We start from the raw sequence: 22,397 nt of genomic DNA, 5'->3' as shown, positions 1-22,397 counted from the left end.
GCCGTGGTATTTATATTTGACCGTTGCTAATGAAGCGCGGCTAATCAACAAGACGCGTCGCTAAGTATTTTCCCGCGCGAAACCGCGAGACTCCCGCGTAAAACCGCGAGTCTACCGCGGATCGCAAGCTAGTTTCTTCTAGAAGCTTCTATCGCTTCGCGATTATTCGGCTGACGACGAGGATAGAGAGTCGTCCCTCTCACTTCCTCTCGCGAATATGGAATTTTTCGACGTCTTCGTTGCTAGTTGTTACAAATTGAATTTAAAGTTTTTGCTCAATTTTATTGTACACGGCTTACAGAATGAATGGCTTGATTTAATAGAAAAGTGATTTAATTCTTATGTTACGATTTTCTGTGTATTTACTAGTATCTAAAGGGTTAATTTTTATATAATTTTTTACTATAAAGTTAAAAGAAGCATTTTTTGAGTTAGTGCGTTTTATCAGTATATCCCACGATATGTTTGTCAAAAATTCGTAAACTCCTCATACGGTCGCGTGGGACACGGACCGGAAACGATGCCTCTCGTGAACTATTACGCGTCTCTCTCGTGCGAATTCACCGACACTCGCGGTTACCGTTACAAAACGCGAGACCTCCTTGAATATGTATCTTCGTTCTATCGATTGAACTTTCCATGGACGTTTGTTCCGCGGCCTTTCCGTAATTTCCGTTCCATTCGAGCCGCGGAAACTAGAAACTGCACGATGAATTATTTGGATCGTGTAACGGTTAAAAAAGTTCGAGCCAAAAAGAGACGAAAAAAGACACGGTTCTCCGAACTGACCAGTTGCACGTGCTTTCTTCGATCTTTCCGCGTGTTGTGTTCGTGCCAATCGATAATTATAGGAATTATCTCGCGTGTCGGTACAGTGTAATCACGAAACTTAAAGAGCGTGGCTATCGACACCGAAGGGTGTTAATCGTTGAGAAGATGATTTTACGTGATTTAATAATGTTTAGACTTTTCACTAATCATTCCTTGTGAATCATTACCCTGAGTTTCAAATTGTACCATCTATTTTCTAACATTCTGTATATTAGTGTTACATTGTTTAACCCTTCGTAGGCAATCTGGGTCATTAATGACCCAAGTGAAACGCGCGACTAAGTACAGCGTAGCCCTCACCCACGCTTCCACGGGTCTTTTGCATGATTGACAACGCGAAGGTATTTTATAATATGGTCAGGTTAGCGCGATAACCTTGCGTACACGATGAATTCCGTTGCACCGGATCAATTCTAATATCAAGTTCCGTCTTTCGTGAAATCATCTCTGAACCGATCTCTCTCTCTCTCTCTCTCTCTCTCTCTCCTTCTCTCCGTTAACCTAGCTTTCCACTGAATCACCAGTTCTATCGATTTCATGCATTTTCCCTCGGAAAATCGTGTCCTTCGTTCGCTTTTAATTTGCGGAGGAACGATAACGATCGCCTTCCCGACGATTTTCGTGGAAAAACGCGGTTCTTATTATGGCGAATGTTATACATGGATGTACAGAGAACGTGAAAAAGCTTCCAGAGAGGAAATCGTAATTTCTTGTAATTGGGTTGAAGCAGTTTAACACGTTTGCACTTAATTAACACGTCGCCGGCGTTCAAAGGAAACGTTTCGGCGTAAATTGAAATCCGTGTGAAAAAGAGTTGAATGTATTTAATTAGATAAAAGTAACAGTTACGTGGAATTTGGGGAATTTTCTATTCTATTACGTTTATCATGCCTTATTTCAACTGTGTTAGTATACACTGTAGTACGAAATGTGATAATCGATATGAAAATTGTCAAAAGGATAAAAAGATAGTATGTAAACATTGTTTGTAGACATTGTAAGTAGATGTTTGACTATAATATCCAGGTTTCTTGGTAAATGTTTATTCATATTGTTCGCGATCATGCGACGTCGAGTGTATGAATTATAAGCAAACGTTTCTATGCATATACACTAGTACATTTAACAATGTGTTAAAGGTAATAATTTGTTGGACGACAAACTCGTTAGTTCTGTGTTAATAGCATAGGTGTTGGTAATTTCCTTCTGGTAATTATTCTATGAAATATCGTTGATCTTTGCGATTAGAAATTCCACTGAACACTGCAATGTAACTGGAAAATCTGTTTCACTTGATTGTCCAAGATATCATTGTTTTCTAAGCGAAACGTTACCTCGTCTATTTTTGAGGTTAAGTTTACAAGAGGTTACATTTTAAAATCATTCACTTGGAGAAACTAATTCTTTTAGTCGTTTAGACTTAACCGTTATTATTCGAATACTCAAAATTAACAGACTTTATTTTCAACCTTGTGAAGATTAGGGTCTGACGTATATACTATAATGAACACTTTGCATATACAGTTGTGGCCATTAGTCGTATTTAAGGTGAAAAACGTTTGAACAATGTTTCATGCAAATCACTCTATACGATGACCGTGATTTCCCACTTAAATGACAAATACACTCAGTATGTTGTAATTCTGATACATCGTCACGTACGTGTCGCATGAACTACGATGTTCTACGTCGCTAATACAACGTATTGTGCCACGACATACGATTCTGATATTGTGGTATTGGTTGACCTTGGTATTGATGGTTTATTCGTATCTCTTTGCTACGTGTGAGTCATTCTTGTCCACTGTTCGTAACTTGTGCACTGTTACATGAAGGTCGAGTTACCAAAAAATGTTTTATCGATTTACGGCCTCCGCTGGGAATTCCCCGATGTTTGGCTGCCATTTGAATTGCGCGCGTGGGTTGTAACGGGACAAAAGGGATGATTCATTTCCCATTATTTTTTCCACGTCACGTTTTCACTTGTCTGCCTGTTTTCTTGCTTCAGAATTACAAGCTAGACTTTACTTGCGAATAATGCAAGTTCGGTGTATTTTATTATTCGATATAATTTTTCAATAATACTCAAAGATAGGAAGTGTGTTTTTATTGCGTAATGTTGACTGGAAATTCACGTTGCTTTAAAAGAGTGGAGTTTTCGTTGTATAAATACTCTCTCTCTCTCTCTCGCGATAAATTTATGTTTATGTAACGTATTACGCGGACGGTTTGGAATTGCGGTTATTTCGGAATCGAGAGGAATATATATGTATTTCTAGAAGTGACTATTTCTTGACCACGTGCATTTTTTGCAGTTAATACGTATCGTTGGATTTGGATACTTGAAATACCCAAGGATCGAAAGTTTGAGCGAAAGAGAAAAGAAGATTTGAACAATAGAATCAGTGGAAATATTCGAGTAGTTGGCACGATTGGAATGTTTTTACTGATCTCAGTTGTACAATGGTATTTTCCAGTGCGTACACTTGAATAACATTATCATATCGGACCATTTGCTAGGTCGGCGAAAATATTCGTTGAAAAAGTGATTAGAATTGTTTACGGTTTACGCCAATGATCTCTCTCTCTCTCTCTTCCGTAACGATTGGAATATTTCCCCTGTTGCACGTCTCCCTCGGTTACATTCATTAGTTAACTTCGCGACATGCGTCGGATTACGCCTGTTCGTGATAACCACTGACGTTGTACTTTTTGTGCATGACCATGCCTACTGATAATTGATAACTTTTGTTTACATGCCCTTCGGAATTTGTGCAGATGCATTTTTCGAATTTCATTCTGTTCTTTCTTTTTTTGTATATTTACGAATTATTGTCACCAAAGAGTCACTAGAAATTTTCAGATTTCCAGAATTTGGAAATTATTTAAAATTATTAAATAATAGTTATTAACGTTGGATCCAAGTTGAAAAAATGAAATTTTTGAAAGCTTAAGAACAGAGAAGGTATAAAAAAGTAACTAATTCGTATCGAAACGCTTCATAGACATACAACCAAAATCACCAAAGTCACTAGAAATATGATAATATTAAGCATCAGATTTCCTGAATTTGGAAATTATTTAAAATTATCAAATAATAGTTATTAATGTTGGATCCAAGTAGAAAAAATGAAATTTTTTAAAATTTAAGAATAGAGAGAGTATAAAGAAGTAATTAATTCGTATCAAAACGCTTCCAAAATTACAAAAAATCACTAGAAATATAATATTAAACATTTCCAGAATTTTGACCTCTGAAACTATCAAACAAAGTCATTAACGTGGGATCCAAGTTAAAGAAATGAGATCTTTTTTATGAACCAGCAAATGAATATTCATGTAAATAAAGAGTGTACAAAAAAGTGACTAATTCGTATCGAAACGCATCGTATACAAACCATGCGTCTCTTCGACACGTGCTTCTCTTTTAAAAAACAAAAAAGCGTCGTTCACATCACGCCACAATCGCGCGACGTGTCCACACGGTGTTCACAAATACGCTCACGCACGCGCGTGCACATTTCTACATTAACGTTTAGCCACGATTGAACGAAACTATTTCAATGTGCAAAATCGAGTCTAAATACGAAGTGTATCACCGATAGAGAGAGTGCATTGCGTAACGGTAAACTTGAAAACATCGAAACCAACGAAAGCTCGATACGCAACGAATGTTTCTACTTTTTCCATGTTCCTATGGAAACGTTTTAGGAGGAGTAACACGGTGTTATCGTTGGCAGTAACTCCCTCGTTCCGCATAGTTAACGAACTGAAACGAACTATCGCGAAACTGAATGGGAACTGTAGCAAAAATAGTTCGAAACGAGAGCACCAGTGACTTGAACGTACCGAATAAAATGCTCGGTTAGATCGGTACAAATTGCAGTCGGTTTAACACGTTCACAGCAAAACCGCCGTCATCCTTGCGGGCTGGAAAATGAGTTACACTCTCTCGAGGTAATCACAGCTACACTAGGGTCGAACAGCGAAACGATCGACCTAATTAGGTTCTTAATCAATTCGACTGACATTCTCATTCATTAAATACCAAGTCCGTACTCGGATTGAGGATAGAAATGATCATCGATTTAATTGACCCGTTCGCCTATCGTAGGTTTTTTTTTTAATCCTTATGCGTATCATAGTTATTTAAATCTCTGAATGCAGTAATGGATTGGAGAGTGTACTGTTCGAACGGTGTGTATTTATACGTAGAGCGTTTCATAACGCACGTGTAAAAATTTATAAATGGACTTAAGGGGATGGTTTTGAACGGAGCAATCGTTAGGTCGGCTATTCAGTTTGGAGGTTATACTTCTTGTGAAACATAATATACCGAGTGATCGAGAACTATGGATCAATGAAGCTTGGGGTGGTAATAGAGGATAAAATAAACATTATTCCTCTGCCAGATCTTAATTCAGCTTTAAGTTAGAAATCGCATGTCACCTGATACTTAATATAACTATACTCTGTTCGTTTCACCATTCTCTAACCTCGCACTTTGTGATCCTGTAGATTCGAAGTATCTTACATGTCTGTTTATAATCTATATAAGTGCAATTTATATTTGTGACGCTCCGGCCATAATCCTCAATCACGAGTCCAAGCTACGTGTCACCTGTTCTCGAACATACATAACCTTAAAACAATTCTAATCCCTTCTCGAAGTATAAACATTCACGTCCAGCTCGTGCACATCGAGTCCACTCTCGTACCATAATCCTCAATCACGAGTCCATGCAACGTGTCACCTATTCGAAACATTTCTAACCTAACCTAACCTATACGTCGCTTAAAACCACTCCAATCCCTTCTCGCAACCCTTTGAGAAACCCAGTCACGAAATTTCACACTCCTCGAATGATCCCGTGGACGCAAAGGCGTCGTCAGTAACGAACCGAATATCAGATGGCACGAATGGAAACCACTATCATCAGCTATGACGATTCTCTAGGTTCACCTTTGAACTTCAGATCGAACTTCAAATCGATCTGACCCGGTTAATTGACGTAATGGTTCAGCAAACCGAATCGAGTTAATCGAATCGCGGTTGCGCCGAGAACGAATATTCGATCGACCGCGGAACGATTCAATTGTCAGCTTATTATAGGCTAGGAGGGAGAGAGAGATGAATTTTTCAGATTTATCGAAGATCACTTGAAATCGACGATGTGCGTTTCGCGGTGAAAAGCACCGAGAGTATTATTTTTATTTGAGGAAGGGAGAGAGGGATTCTTCACGTTCTCTCTCTCTCTCTTTGTCTACTTTGTGCTTCTATTTTATCCTCTCGCGTTAGCTGTAAAGTTGGCGCATAATTAAGCAGTGCTCTAGCGGAAGTTGTTGCTCTTCGAAAGAGGCTTTCGATGTTTTATCGGTGGTTTTAGTTAGGTCCTCAGGTAATAGGATCGTCTGTTAGGCGTGTTTTAATTGTGCCGCTGAAACGATTAATTTTGTGGATCTTTATTGTTAGGCGGTTAGAATAAAGAAGCAACGCGAATCTTTATCATTAGGCGACTAGATGAATTCTATTTTTCTGAACAAGGAAGCAATTAACGTGAATTGTTAGTGTCAAATTTACACTTTGAAACAGAAAGTTAGCTGATAAACAATACTCTTGGCATCTAGCTACCTAAAAAATGAAATTTCGTAACAAAAACACGGCAATATCTCTGAATATACTTGTTCATCACTTCATCCTTTATTTCAGTCCACGAAAGTTGCAAGTCTGTTATAAGTAGAATTACCACACGTCTCAATTTCCTGATTTTTGAAAAGCTCTAAATTACACAAAATTCTATTTACAAATTAAAAATAATGAAACATTTCTTAAGAAAGTTTTATCTACGAGAAACGACGATTTGGCTCCAAAATAGATTCTCGCTACACTTCTAATTACTATTTTACTTTTTATTTCGTGATTTTCTAATTTCTACAATAAAAGCACACTTTTTCAAAAAGATTCTCTTCTGTCCTCTTTTTTGTATCTCTCTCAGTTTGGCGATGAAAAAATATGGCAACTTCAGTTACAAAGATCTATCTTTCCTTAATGTTCAAAGCCGTTCATCGTGCTACAGATGCAATGCATATGTCTGAAACGTTTTATGCTTCCCTCCTCATTATTTTCCCGAGGAAAAGCGACGTTCCGTGTCGGTGTGCACACGAACACATCGTTACGGCTACGCTTTACGGGAAATCATGTTGCGTGGAAAAACGAACGAACGAAGTTCGTATAATGGGGGCGGTATTTACGTATCAGTGATAACGATGTTGCTTGGGGTTTCTCTGAAGCACAGATAGAGTATCTTGTTTTTGTCCCAAATAACGTTTAGAAAGAATTTGCGCTCGCCTCTCGGCAAGGATTACTTTTCTTCTTTTCGCAGTTGAATTACGAACACAGAGGAATAGAAGGAAGAGAAAAATAGATTGGAAGTTCCTAGGAACGTTTCGACGTTGCATTAATATCGATTGAACGAGACGATGAAGTAGCTGTTATGCAATTTGCCGAGGGTGCAATTTGTTTCGATCGAAATATAGACGAAAAGGTTCCCGATACAACTTACTGATTACGCGTTACGAGGCAGTGAAATTGTGAATTAATTACCGGCGAACAATGAATCCAATTTTGTTTGCGTTGACCTGTGAAGAGTTCCATAGAAAATTTTGTATTAAATTATTTTAACCAATTTAGAATGTTTCTCCTTTGACAACAGAGACGTATAAATAATTTCTTAACTAAAAATTTCATCGATATCTAATTTTCTTTGCGAAACATACAAAGTTTCTTCTTCTGGAATATTTGAAAAATATCGTTTCGTCAATTTTCCTTGGAGTTACTTAAAAAAAAAAAAAAATGATTTTCTAATCTCGAAGCGTAAGATTTTAGTTGTTGAATGTTGTTTTTCCCATTTCTGGCCGGCGAGTTGGACCTTGTATCGCTTCTAATCGCTACTCGAGAGCTCGTTTGGAAATCACGGGGGAAGAAAATCCGCTTTGGAGCCTCCTTAAATGATACTCTCGATCAGCTCGCGCGCGGATGGATCTGAAGCAAGGATCTGGTGTCACGATAATCGTGTCGAGAGGTCGAAACGGGGGGTTATCAGTGGCGCGACGTTCGTGAATCCCGTCAGTTCTTATCATTTTGCGCAGGGCTTCGCTAGACTTTGATAATGCTCTCCCTTGATTCACACGTTCTTACGTCAAATTTCGCAGCATGCACGCCCACGCACTGACGGATCACGTGAATACAGAGCGATTTCGCGAAATTTCTCGTGGAAGTGGTGATAAATGACCCGTTGATCGGATCTCTGTCAGTCAGCTTGGCGGGATTCAAGACAACGAGTGGCGTGTTATCGTTATGTATCGTACATATGGAAGCATGACCTCGTAATATTTAAACGGTTTTGAGAAAGATTGCTAGTCTTCTTTGATGTTCCTTTCGAACGATATCGACGTGTTCATAAATTCGTAGATCGATACTTCCGATGGACCTTTAAACTTGAGAGAGAAAATGTAAGGGCTTTCTCATTCCACAATTTTTTCCTTCTTTTTTTTTTTGGTAGCACTATTATGTCGTTGCTATAGAATTTCCTTGGATTTTCATGAACTTATGGGATGACCTAATATCATCGTGTATGTCACTGAATGCAATTTTTGATCGACGATGCGTTTTTTAAATGTAAAATTAAGCATTTAACCCTTTCGTGACACAAGTATTTTTTAAAAGAATTTGTGATTTATATAGAGATCATCGCGTCTGTAATTGATACTAAATTGAGATCAATTTTTATTTGAGTACTCAAGTGGGATATATGCGTCACGGGAGGGTTAAAGTATTGAGTCGTGTGTAGAGATGCTTGAAGATTAATTCGGTTCAATCGTACTTGTTAAAAATAATAGAAAATATTTTTACAATTTTTACAATAATAATTTATACGTAACTTAAATTCCTGAATAGTGTATTTTAAGCTATAAAGCATTCCTCCTGCGGGAAATTTATGCACAATACTCGTGCTCACTTTCGAAACAAATTTGCAATATTTCATCCTTTCGAGCACAAACGTTTTCTTTATTTATTCGATTCTCGAACGATTTTCTATACTACAATAATTCTCCGAGTAGTTGAAACTCTATCGTAATCGCAGTTTGCACTCGTCCATTCATATTATGCAATTAATTACGGTTTCACTCGAAATCAGTTCAGAACGCATTTGCATGCATTGGCACGTGAAGCACAAAGAAAGTCCGACGTATAATGTATCGAACTACTGTGAATTTCTTTGCAATACGAGCGTTATCTGGAAGCATTTGGGGGTAAAAGATGTATTTTTAAGCAATAAAATCACTGTGATCCCATTACGAAAGGATAAACTTGTGCTCATGAACGCACAGATAATGCATATCACTTACATTGTAATCCTCGATACTTGACATTAGACGAACAAACGCCAAGAAATCGTACATATTTTTCCTCTCGCATAAACCGTCTCTGTACTTTCTCACTGTTGCAACGCTAAATTGAACGTGAGAGGAAATTTATTCGGATGGCTCTATTCTTGCGATGGTAGAGATCTTCCGAATGTTCAGCTCTCCTCGTTGTTTCAATAACGAGGCAGCTGATATTAATTTTAAAACAGCTACGATTAATATTTACGTTTGCTTCGTTAATACAATTATTGTGAAAACTCGATAAAACATGTTTTATTACGTTGCTATACAATAAATACCTATAGCCGTAATTATTATTCAAATTTTCATGTCTATTTTATCAGTTACCAATTTTAACAAAAAATATATTTTTTTTATTCGTATTATAAATATATCGATATTTTAAATTGATCGTTAACTAATTGTAAGCCACAATTTTGTTGATATATCAATCGTTTAACCGTGTACATTTAAAATGAAAAGTGAGTTACTCAAGACGATGATAATTCTATAAAAGTAATTTGTAAAAATATTTATGGAACAAGTAATTTATAAAAATATTTGTAGAAAATCTAAATTATAAAAATATAAATAGAAAAGATAAATTAGCCGCTATTTCAGTAACGACACGGAGTAATTACTATATTAATACGAAATAGGAGAAGCATCGAACGAGCTTGCATTATCTCCCGGCCATTTTTCTTTCCTTAATACATCCCATTGACCATTAGTGGACATGAAAGAGAAACAAAGGAGTGGCGTGATACGAGCGAGTTATAATGCCCGTCCGTGATCGCGTCGTATCGATGAGCACTTTTGAACTCGGTCGGCCAGGGACAAACCTAACGCGGCTTATGTAATTTTTTTTTTTTCCACGCTACGTAAAAGTTCGAATATCGATGTTGACGTGGGCGGGGAGACCGCGAACCGACCGCGAAGAGTCAGTAATGCTCCAATATTTGATTTTCCAATTTTATATCGGAACAGTCACGGCGATGGCATAATTTGAAATGGTAGACAAGCTCGAGGAAACGTCGATTATAACGCGTTCAATGTCTGTCGAACCGTTATGTGACTCTGAATAATTTGAACTTCGTCCATGTACACACATGTTTTTTTCTTCTTTTTTCTTTTTATGATACAGAAATGAGTCTACGTTCGAATTGTTACGAAAATAATGAAATCAACGTTGTTTATTTACATGTTAGGAATATAACCTAGAAATGGCGAGATGCATTGGTACCTTTTTGGAGGTTAAGTTAGGTTATCTTTCTAACTCCATATTCTATGGACAGTGAATTTGTTAAGTAAATGAATAAAGGCTGAAAAAAGTTGAGTATTTGTAAACGTAATTTTATTTGGAACTTTGGAATAAGCTTGAGTTGAATAAAATATTTTTGAACTGGAAAATCTAACGTTGAGGTTAGGTTACAAATGTTTTATTAGATGTTCGACATATCGAGTAGAGTGGTGGATAGGATTTTGGTCTCATAAGCAGTTAGAAGAATATTCATTTGCATAAATAAAACGGAGTGGACGGGAGTAAGAATAGTTTAAGGTTTAACATGAGGATTTTGAAATATGTATTAGCTCTGTTAGTAGTAATTATGTCTTTATCGAGTTTAACTCGTGTTAATATTTCTCATGTATCTTTAACATGGGTTTTCAATGATACAATAATTGATAAAAATATTTCTATGAAAATTTATTATAAATTGATCGATTTTCCAAAGAAACATTGGTAGGCAAAAAACGAAATTAAAATAGAAAGCATTTTCATCGTTAGAATAACTTCACGGTATGACAAATAACGGGATTTTCTGGCAGTTCTACAACAAAAAGATCTGAAACTCGCGCGAGGTTTTCTTTACTTTAAATCTACAACAAATATTTTAAAAGCGAGTTTCGCGCTTGTTGTTTTCCTTACTTTGCGTCACTGTTGCCGTTTGTTCCTTTTATTTTTGTTGAAAAAGACCGGTGAAAATACGGCTAGAGGTTTTGTATTACGCGTGTATCGCGAGTAATGCTTGAAAGTTCTCAAGTATTTAAAATAATAAAATATTCGTGATTTGAAATCAAACTAATATTACGTAACATTTTCCTGAAAAAAAAAAAAAAAATTAGTAACAAAAATTCGAAATTACGTTCAATTTACACGAAGCGATATAATCAATTCAAATCTTTTCTAACCTACAAAAATATTTTCGTTATTATTACAACATAAAACTGAAGAATTTTAATATACAGATTCCTTTCGATATTTCGAAGAATTTCACTTGAAAACGGTTCGAAATTTACCCGAGTATATTCATATTCCTCGATCAATTTTCCAGGAACTTTTCTAAAGATTATCTGGTGTATTTTTTCCCCTAGCAACGCCGCAAACGCGCGGATCTTGTAAATAAGACAATCGTTCGCCTCGATAGAGAATGTAAGCTTAGATCACGCAGCGGTCGGCTCGTTCGTTTAACAACATGTTTTGAATAAAAGAAGTGGGGCAAGCGGGGGTAGGTATATCACGCTGTCTTACTATATCTTTCGTTTGTGACGTGCGCGCGGGTGTGTGCACACGTCGTCGTATCCCTCTCTTTGTCGAGCACTTTTTCTTCACAGCGCTGATAACGGATAATTAAAATGTTTTCGATCGTTCTGCTCGTTTTTGAACGGTTCACCGTCTCGTTGAATTGTTTACGAACCGATCGTAGGCGAAACGAATCATCGCCTTCAAACGTCTGACCCCTGACGTGTTGCGAAATAACAATTATACGAGACAAGCTCGTTTTATCGTGATATTTTTAAACTCTGAAGAATTTTTTGAAAATCTTCCGATAAATCTATTCGTTCGTATAATTACAGACAACTATATTTAAAAAATGTTTATTTCAAACTCTACTTAAATTCTTAAGCTGACATAACCTAACCTAACCAACGTCGCTGGAAACATCGCGTATCTCGCGTTACCGTACAAAACTAACGTAAAAATTGTTTATTAAAAGAGAAAAGTTACGTTAAAATTCGTGTAAAGGTTTAGAACTTTTTATTGGAAAGTTTCTTCGAGCTCAAATAAACGGAAAGCCTAACCTAACCTTAAAGAGGCTTTTAAAATTATTCGAAAGAACAACTTACTGGAAATAAAAAAGGAACGTTGAATTTGAGAGAGAGAATCTAGATTTGAATGATCGATCCGTGAAACGAACCGATGTAACGAGACAATAACGAACGAGAAGGTGTTCGATCGATCGCCATTGTGCATCTGAAACATCGATGCACGGTTTTATTTCATTCGCAAATTGGTTGCCACATTCAAGGAAAAAATAATTGCCTTCGCGAACACTTTTTCCCCCGTCGTGCTTTGTTCTTTCGCGTTTTCGCCTCGATTCACGATTTACAAATAGATTGCTGTCTTTGTTACGTTTCACACCATTTTGTGTACGAATTGGCGGGAACTTGAAATTCATATTTCGATTGTTCTACTTTCTGAAGAGTTTTTAAGTACCTAGCAGAACGAATGGTTAAAGTTCTTTGTACAATTGTGATATAATTAACCAACAAAAATGAAGTAAAGATTTTTCTAACTATTGCAAAATGTGAATAAAAATAATATCGTTAAAATGTAAAATTAATCAATTTTCAGCGTACTATGTATTAAAGCGTAAAATGATAAAATTTTAACGTGTATTAAAATATGGAACAATTTTTAAAACGAGAAAAACACTGGAACGTGTGAGTAATTTTCATATCTTCCTAAGAAGATATTATCGGAACTACGCGCAATCGTAACGTCCGACGAGGACATTGGTAAACACACAGGGTGTCTTTAAAAAAAATCCCCCGCGTCTCTGACCTGGACGTATAAATATAAACGAGCGACTTTGAACACGATGCGTAATCGTAGCGAAAAGATTCTTGTTCCTTTTGCCCTCTTGTTAATTAAGACACATCAGATCCTCCTTCAAGATGGTTGTGTCTGGAACGGGACATTAATAATTATCTCATTAACGATTCGATTGCTCGGCGGCGCTTGGCTTGCTTGCGTCAATCAGCGATCAGAGGAGGGAGCGGACGTGTTTTCACGTATTCGAGAAATAATAAAAGAGGCCGTGTCGCGGGCAAAACAAACGAACGCCGAGGAGGATAACGAGCAATTAACAAGAGAGACGATGGAACGCGTCACGTATTCGCGTTATCGACTAACAGGCCGGACTTTATGCACTTCCGATCGCTGTTTCTTGCCTTGCTTTTTCTCCTCGCGATCAATTCGAAAGCACCGTAAGCTCGTGCCAAACTTCTTAGAGGAGTTTGTCCTTGATTGGAATTTATATTTATCGCTGGACTAATTTTTGGAATTATTGCGTGCTCCAAGAAAACCAGAGATTCTTTTAAAGTGAAAAATAATTTTACGTTGGTTTAATATTTTACTTAAATATTTTATTTCTCTTATTGGAATTTATATTTATTGCCGAACAAACGTTTTGGAATTATTGTACCCTCCAAGAAAACCATAGAAATTTTTTAACTAAAAAATAATTTCAAGTTAGCTTAATATTTTACTTCAAAATTTTAGTTTACTTAAATATTTTATTTCTCTCGTTGGAATTTATAGTTATTGCTAAGCAAACGTTTCGGGTATTATCGTACTCTCCAAGAAAATTTTGAAAATTTTTTAACTAAAAAATAACAATTTTACGTTAACTTAATATTTTCTTTTCTTTGATGTTAGTTAAAAATTACCCACAGATGTCTATTTAAAAAAATTATTTTTTACGTTGTGTGATAAAATTTTACTATAAAAGTAGGAGTAACAATTAAACGATCAGAGTAAACATCGACTTTCTGTCGAAAGAAAAATTGCGTTGAAATTAACGCTGTTATAATGAATAAACGACTCCGAAATCTCTGCCAGTAGTATAGGTCCGTTAAGTCTCCTCCGTCGCCATTAAACTCTACCATCCGCCTCTTTGCTAGAAGACCTCGTTTCACTTTACGCGACGTGTAAATTTACAACGACACCGTGTCTATTTTTCACATAGAGACAGAGGCATTTCATTAAGGATTCGTTCGGTACACATTACAAATTGTGCAATGTAATTGGAGCACTCGTGGCTTCTGGCTTCAATTCTCCAGGGCGGAGCTACGTACCGAAATGTCAAGGATAAATGTGACATCGTTCGAGCCTTAATGTTCTAATAATCCTACCAAACGTGACACTCCTAAATATTTATCTTCTACTTTCTCGAGAAATAAAACCACTTTACCAGAAGATCCTCCGTCGATAATTTCCAAAAGAATCGTGTAGGTATAACAGAAAACTGCAGAATTGTGCAATCTTAACTACCAAAACAAACAGCGACATTTTACTATTATCAAGATTAACATCGACGGAAGTTTGCAGTGTCGTTTGATCGTTCCAAGATCAGGCGATTTTGATAGAAAATATTATACAGCCCGGCGTACTTACGGACGTCTGCTTATTGTTATGCGTTTCCTGGAATGGCCAGGCGATTAATCTCTGAAAGCGTGTGCACGAGGACCGACATAGGAGCGTGTGTGTATCGTCATTGATTTAACATTTGCCAAGTTATTTGCTACACTCTCGATCGGGGAGAGGTCTATTTGCGGCAATCGTTCGGTATATCTGCGACTCCGAGATACGATAAAAATAGGAAGTGCGATCCGTGTACACGGACACACAATGAGACTCGCGGAGGGAATGATAACGACGCTATAAATACATCCGGTCGTGTTTAATATTCCCCGACGAGGGAGAAACCAGGGGGAAGATACAGTTTTTTCCTTAATTAAGCGCCGCGTTCTGTTCTCCCTCGGTATCGGGAAGAAATACTGCGGTTCTCGAGGATGGGAATTAGGGGATCGTGTGGTGAGAACGCGTTCTTCAAGTAACCTAATTTAAGAACTTGAGAAAAGGACGTTGAAGGAAAAGTTTGTTCGCTAAGTTCCTGGAAAGTGAACAAGCACGAGTCTTTCGACGAATTCACGTTTGTTTGGGCTCGCTATGATTTATTATAGTCGGAGCTAAATAGATTTGGAGGTAATTAAGTTTTACGAAAAGGAACATTGTTAGATTCTTGGAAACTGGATGATTATTCTGTAGACTACGTGTATACATAAACGTCGACGCAAGGTTATCTAGACAATCATAAACGATGTCACGAGTCACTTTTTCTTTTCGAATGTCATTACGCATTTCGATTGTCTTTAGATGTGTTGTTTGTTAGTATCTAAATGTCGAGATACAGGGTAAATATACTTGGTGACCTCGAAGAATTGATTAAATGATCTATTAACCTTTTCGTTACTATTGGTGCTTATAGGCGTTTTGAAAATTTGCTCACACTATTGCAGCCTTTTTGGTGCACTTTCGCCTTAATTCAATACTTAAGTTTATCCTTCATGCACTTCCACCTTAATTTAACCCCTTGCCGTATGATAACGAGTCAGACTCGTGACACAGATTTTAGCGAAGATCTGATAAAACAGTTACATCGGTAAGAAAAATTCATTTTAATTCCAATTTTCGATTCAATTTACAAAACTGAAGATTGCCAAATTTAATTAATCTACAATACGTCAGCTTTTCTTACTTAATATAGTACTGAAACAGGAAATAGCTGACGCTTAGACGCGTAGTCAGGAAAAGTAATCATACGTCAAGGGGCTGATAAACAGAATTGTAAAACGACACGGCCAAAATAATAAACTTTGCAGCCGTGGTTAAAATTCGCATTAGCATTAAATTGCTAGAAATATTAATAATGAATTAATAATATTACAATGCGTTAAAAATATCGTTAGAATTGATTATTTTCTCTGAGAAGAATTGACGTTTGCAATTTTTTCGTTGCAAAAAGATTTCAATTAGAGAACGAACGTGTGTATAGCAATGATGGATTAAAGAGATCGCTATGTTTGTTATCCAGGTTGTGGCAGTGCACGTCGAACCGACCATCTTCGACTCATACTACAATGGATGTTGCAATGGAACATTTTGGCCGTTGTTCCATTCTATGCCAGACCGAGCGACCTTCATTGCGGAACATTGGCGTGCGTATTCCGCGGTCAACGAGGAATTCGCTGCGAAAACGGTGAGCACTGTGTTCTCCTTGAACGTAGGGTGTCGATTAAAAGGCGGATGGAACGTGGACAAGTGTGCGTTTCCCGCGAGAGCAAACGTTATAATTGTTCCCTGTTGGTATTCAGGTCGGTGCTTTGGAACAAATTCAGAAGGAGCAGGAAAATCAACCGAACGGCACACCTTTGGTCTGGGTGCACGATTATCATCTGATGTTGGCAGCGAACTGGATCAGACAAGCTGCCGACGAGAAGAATCTCAGGTGTAAATTGGGATTCTTCCTACATATTCCCTTCCCACCATGGGACATTTTCAGGCTCTTCCCGTGGGCTGATGAAATTCTTCAGGGAATGCTAGGTAAATTGTTCTTCCCTTCTAATCCTCACGCTGCGTTTCTGGGGTTTTCATTTTACACGGGGAGAAAGTCGTCTGCTGAAATTGCGAAACTCAAATTTCTTGAAATTAAAGAAAAGAAGTTCTGAAATTTAAAAGAAATAGTTCTTGAAATTTGAAAGAAATAATTTTTGAAATTAAACAAAAATAATTCTTGAAATTTAGAAGGATAATTCCTGAAATATTTGGAGCACGTTAGAACACTGATTTATCTTAGATTCATGCACAGAATGCAGTGTGATGATGGTTACGCATATTCTAAACATTTTCAATCCTTCTTCCTGAGAAATCTGTTATCTGATGAAAGTAAAATTTTCATTAGGTTGCGACATGGTCGGTTTTCACATTCAGAACTACTGTCTGAACTTCGTCGACTGCTGCCAAAGGAGCCTCGGCTGCAGAGTTGACCGTAAGAACCTGTTGGTGGAGCACGGTGGAAGAACAGTACGTGTTAGACCACTTCCCATTGGTATTCCGTTCGACAGATTCGTCGCGCTGGCCGAGACTGCCAACAAGGTCATGTTGACTAATCAGAAAATTGTGCTGGGCGTGGATCGCCTTGATTATACTAAGGGTCTGGTTCACAGACTAAAAGCTTTCGAGATGCTGCTGGAAAAGCATCCTGAGCATCGTGAACAGGTAATGATATTTCTATAATCGATATCGATATGATTGAAAAATCCACTCAGTTCCTTCTTTCACGATTCTCGTGAAATACACACAAATCTTTACGTCGTTTGCGTCTGTTCAGGTTACCATGCTTCAAATTGCCGTACCATCGAGGACTGACGTGCGTGAATATCAGGATTTGAAGTTGGAAATGGATCAACTGATCGGTTGCATAAACGGTCGTTTCACGACTCCAAATTGGTCCCCTATTCGTTACATTTATGGTTGCGTGAGTCAGGACGAGCTTGCAGCCTTCTACAGGGATGCTGCTGTTGCTCTTGTTACACCACTTAGGGATGGAATGAACTTAGTCGCGAAAGAGTTCGTCGCTTGTCAGATTAACACGCCTCCAGGTGTATTGATTGTTTCTCCGTTCGCTGGAGCGGGAGAGATGATGCACGAAGCTTTGATCTGCAATCCTTACGAGATAGACGAAGCTGCGGAGGTTATTCATAGGTACCTTTGAAATTTTCCAAATTTCTCCTATACTTAGAGAGATTGTTGCGTCGTTTGATGCCTAATATCGATGGAACTTTTTTTTTTTTTGTAAAGAAACAAGCAATTTAAAGTAGTTTCAAATGTGAGAGATTAGGTGATACAAGCGATAAGTCAAGTATTGTACAATTGCGTGTATATTTTAGAGCGCTTACCATGCCAGAAGATGAACGTACGTTGAGAATGAATCATTTGAGACGTCGCGAAAGGATCTACGACGTGAATTACTGGATGAAATTATTCCTGCAAGTAATGGGATCACTGGAAGAACACGACTCCGTAGGTGCTACCACTATGCAACCGGTTACCATGGATGATTTCGACGACTATTTGAGCAAGTAGGTATTACTAGAGTTTAGATACGTGCATGACTGGGCCCGACCAGAGCATGTGCTTACACGGAAATGAACCAACAAATGTATAATGAAAATGTAATTTGTTTGAAGGTGTTAAGTTAATAACACTATGTATGTAAGTGTCCCAGTGAATGATTATAAATTAATCGCACTTCAATGTATCTGTCGTAGGCAAACTATTATACTTTAGATTACTGTATTATTATATAATATTAATTTGGAATTTTTGCATAGATGTAATTAAACGAGAAAGAATGTAAAACAGTTTATAGAAAGTATATACAGTTTGCTTATTACATATACAAGTATACAGATTGCTGATGGGAATGCTTTCATTGGAAAAAAATTTGTTGATAAAATGGAATGCTTGTTCTTTCTATATACAAATTAAGAATCGAATGATGAAACAGTTTTATTAAACTGAGCATGAGTTTGGGTACATCGCAGCGTAGGGAACGATGTCATCTGGGGCTTTTTTTCACCATGTCGGTGACATGTGTCGAAGATACATGTAACATTACAATTGTGTCCAAAGTCGATCTCCAACAATTAACTTATCCATCTCTGTGCTACCTTACCTAAAAGTCTCGTTCTGTTGTAAAGTCAAGTTATCCTTAATGTATCTAATATACAAGGTTAACCCAGTATGAAAATGTCCTTTGGTTCGAATTCACGCGATAACTTGGTATATTACTATATCCCGTGTGTCATGTTTATGGTATATCCTATCTGGAAGAGTTTTGTTTAGCAAGAAAAGTGCTTTTGGAAGACGGGCGGGCCCCCGCGTGCGAATGCAACCTGACTCATGATGAAAGCCGGGTAACGTTCCAGTGATAACACATGTCCCCTAGGTATATCGGCGAGAACCATAAGTTGGCCCTCCTCCTGGACTACGATGGTACATTGGCCCCTATCGCAACGCACCCAGACCTGGCCATTTTGCCCGTGGAAACAAAGAATGTTCTCCAAAGGTTGTCAAATATGTCTGACGTGTACATAGCAATCATATCAGGTAGAAACGTGGACAACGTGAAGTCGATGGTTGGCATAGAAGGCATCACTTACGCTGGAAACCACGGATTGGAGATTCTGCATCCAGATGGCAGCAAGTTCGTTCATCCGATGCCGGCTGAATTCGAGGGCAAAGTGGCAAACTTGATGCAAACGTTGCAAGATCAAGTGAGTGTGATTTGAAATACCTTTTTTCTCGTACATTTGAAGAATTTTGTTATTTCGTGTTTTGTAATTAAAACCTGTTTAGGAATTTTAATATTCTGCAATTGTAAGTATTCTTTAAAATGGTTGTACGGTGAGAGTTTAGTAATTTGATTCGTCGGGTGTAGCTTTGCAGGGATGGAGCCTGGGTAGAAAACAAAGGAGCGTTGTTAACGTTTCATTATCGTGAAACTCCTATGGAGGGTCGCCAAGAGATGGTCGATCAGGCGAAGAAGATTATCGAGAGTTCAGGTTTCAAAGCATGTTCCGCGCACTGTGCCATAGAGGCTAAACCACCGGTGGAATGGAACAAGGGTCGCGCTTCCATTTACATTCTGCGCACAGCATTCGGTTTGGACTGGAGCGAACGTATCAGGATTATTTATGCTGGTGATGATGTGACGGATGAAGATGCGATGCAGGTATAAATTAATCAGTGGAGATTTTAGATTTTTCCACAAAGCTTTTTTTTCTAGAGTGTTATATTTTAATAAAAACGAGTTCTGATCTCATTTCTATATGAAGTAGATATACATATTCACATAGACGTTGCAATTTGTGAAATTTTATCCATCCGTAATAATTTTGTGCAGGCGCTGAAAGGTATGGCAGCTACCTTCCGCGTAACGTCGTCGCATATAATCCGTACGTCGGCCGAAAGACGTTTACCAAGCACCGATTCAGTGTTGACGATGTTGAAGTGGGTAGAGAGACACCTGAGCAGACGTAAACCCCGCAACAGCACCGAGATCCCATCCAGATTCCGTCGCAGTAGTGCTGGTATCACCATGGAGATGTCATTCACGCCGACGAACACGCCATTAGAATCCTAGATGGCGCCGTGACATTCTTTGTTAGCATATTGACTGTGTCCTTGACAGGAAATATTGTTAGTCACAAGCTCATGATGTACTCGTAGAGTAAGATCAAGTAAGCGCAAAAGAGGGAAGAATTTAGGAATGGAAAAGAAAAAAAATGTCAAGTAAATCAAAACTAAAAAGATAAAAAAAGGAAAAAAAAATACAAATCATCGTGAAAATTGTATGTTCAACCACGAATATATGTATGTATATGGTGGAAAGCACCGGCGTTATTGTATCGAGCAATTCGAGCGTCACGCAAATAGTTCTTCCTATCGACGAACCTTATCCGAGAGCTCTATTTATATTCGACTGTACAATTTCGGTCACCGTGTATATGTTTAACGACCAAATGGAATTATTATGAAGAATATAGAAAACCGTATGTAACTACATACATAACAGCTAAATGGAAGAACTGATCTTTTTGATGTGGAACCAAACAAATCACTCTTCGTCGACTGTTTTTTCAACGTTTAAATGTATATCTCTCCGGTAACCAAAATGTTGGATTGCTTTAGCCCGGAAAGTATATAAACGAATTGCGAGAAAATCATGCAAAAAAATCAATAAAACAGAAAAAAAAGATGAATGTTACGTGTGCGATCGCTAAATCTCCGTTTCGAGTATGAAGTGTGAATATTATGCATGTTCTTTCTTTTTTCTCTATTTTCTTTTTTTCTATTTAGCGTTCATCACATAATTGTTACATTGTACGTTATAATCAGGCCGAACGATGATTTCCGATAAAGCGCGTTTTTATTGGAGGCCGTGTAGCTATGTATAGTTTCTAGGTTCGCGTCGCTCAGAAAAGAAACAAAGTACCACAAGAAATATTCGATATATATTATATATTGTCGCAGTAACTTATCATGAAAAACTGTTTATATTAAACTAATGTATTGTATACTTGTTATCAATTTTCGAGACACGAAACAGATGATTGTATTCAGAATTATATTTATACAGTATATTCTTATACAGAAAACAAATTGTATTCGAGTTTGTAGCTCAAAAAGGAAAAAAAGTAATCGTAATCGACTAGTGTAACAGGTTTAAGTTTTGCATCCGTTAGAAATTAAAATGAATTTCTTGAATGTTGTGTGTTTAAAAAGGTCAAGATACGGATCAATTGGACGTGCAGCATCCATTGTTTGTATTCAGGCGTGGTTTTGTATACGTTCGAAGTGATACAAAATCTCATCCTTCTTTTCGTTAAAATTACGAGAAGATGAATTCTCGTCGAAATAGAAAGTCTGTGAAACGTCTGTTTTTTTTTCTTTTTTTTATAAAATCTTTTCATTTTTTTTTTCTCTTGCGGATATGTATTTTTTTTTTAAGAATGACAATAGAGTATACAAGTTGTTACATTTGTACTATTACACACACACACACACACACACTCGTGCGTGCACACACAATCGATATAAACGAATATATAGCGACCTGAGAATAGTTATACAGAGGCGAGAATATATTTTTTAATATGTACAACACGTTGTTTGTTTACAGAACAGTTTACACTCTTTAAGTTGGATTGAGTAGTCGATTTCTACGTAACTTGTTTCTTTAATCAATCAGATGTTAATCATGATGGAACTGTAGCAAACAGTACCGATTTAAATCCTTGGAAGGTGCAATAACAACGGTAATAAATTTGAATAAACGATGAAGATTTAGCGATAAGATATTTGCGAAATGTTGTACAGACGAACGTTTCTACGTGCATTATACACTTCACTCGCATCTCAAACAGGAACATATAATACATACGGTGTAACAACACACACGAACACGTATATTGTGAAACGGAACGTTTAAAAAAAAATACGATACAATTTGAAAAAACAAAACGTATCGATGGCAAACAAACACAAGAAAATTTTACACGTTTACTAAGTAGAGTAAGTGATTTAAGAAATTGATTATTCCACGCGTTTGCGTTTCTTTTTTTACACGAAAGTAAGGAGAAGAAATCGAAGTCGAGCGACAAAAGAAAAAAAGTAAAAAGAGTAGAATCGCGTCGTTGGAATATTTTTTCAACAGATTCTTCATAGATCC

General features: G+C 37.3%; 1 protein-coding gene across 1 annotated transcript in view; it reads left to right on the top strand.

Moving 5' to 3' along the window:
• LOC108578779 (alpha,alpha-trehalose-phosphate synthase [UDP-forming]) overlaps positions 1-21,411 on the top strand; it is a 37,406-nt gene extending 15,995 nt beyond the window's left edge. The window contains exons 3-10 of the mRNA XM_017942170.1: positions 16,197-16,361; positions 16,477-16,705; positions 17,064-17,380; positions 17,493-17,866; positions 18,052-18,243; positions 19,113-19,440; positions 19,605-19,898; positions 20,070-21,411. Coding sequence (XP_017797659.1) covers positions 16,197-16,361; positions 16,477-16,705; positions 17,064-17,380; positions 17,493-17,866; positions 18,052-18,243; positions 19,113-19,440; positions 19,605-19,898; positions 20,070-20,309 — 2,139 coding nt within the window. The 3' untranslated portion in view covers positions 20,310-21,411. The remainder of the gene's footprint in view (positions 1-16,196; positions 16,362-16,476; positions 16,706-17,063; positions 17,381-17,492; positions 17,867-18,051; positions 18,244-19,112; positions 19,441-19,604; positions 19,899-20,069) is intronic.
• Positions 21,412-22,397: the final 986 nt, after the last annotated feature.

Source organism: Habropoda laboriosa, unplaced genomic scaffold (genome assembly GCF_001263275.1).
Source record: "Habropoda laboriosa isolate 0110345459 unplaced genomic scaffold, ASM126327v1 scaffold28, whole genome shotgun sequence".
Classification (NCBI taxonomy): domain Eukaryota; kingdom Metazoa; phylum Arthropoda; class Insecta; order Hymenoptera; family Apidae; genus Habropoda; species Habropoda laboriosa.
This window is presented reverse-complemented; position numbering and strand designations above follow the sequence as displayed.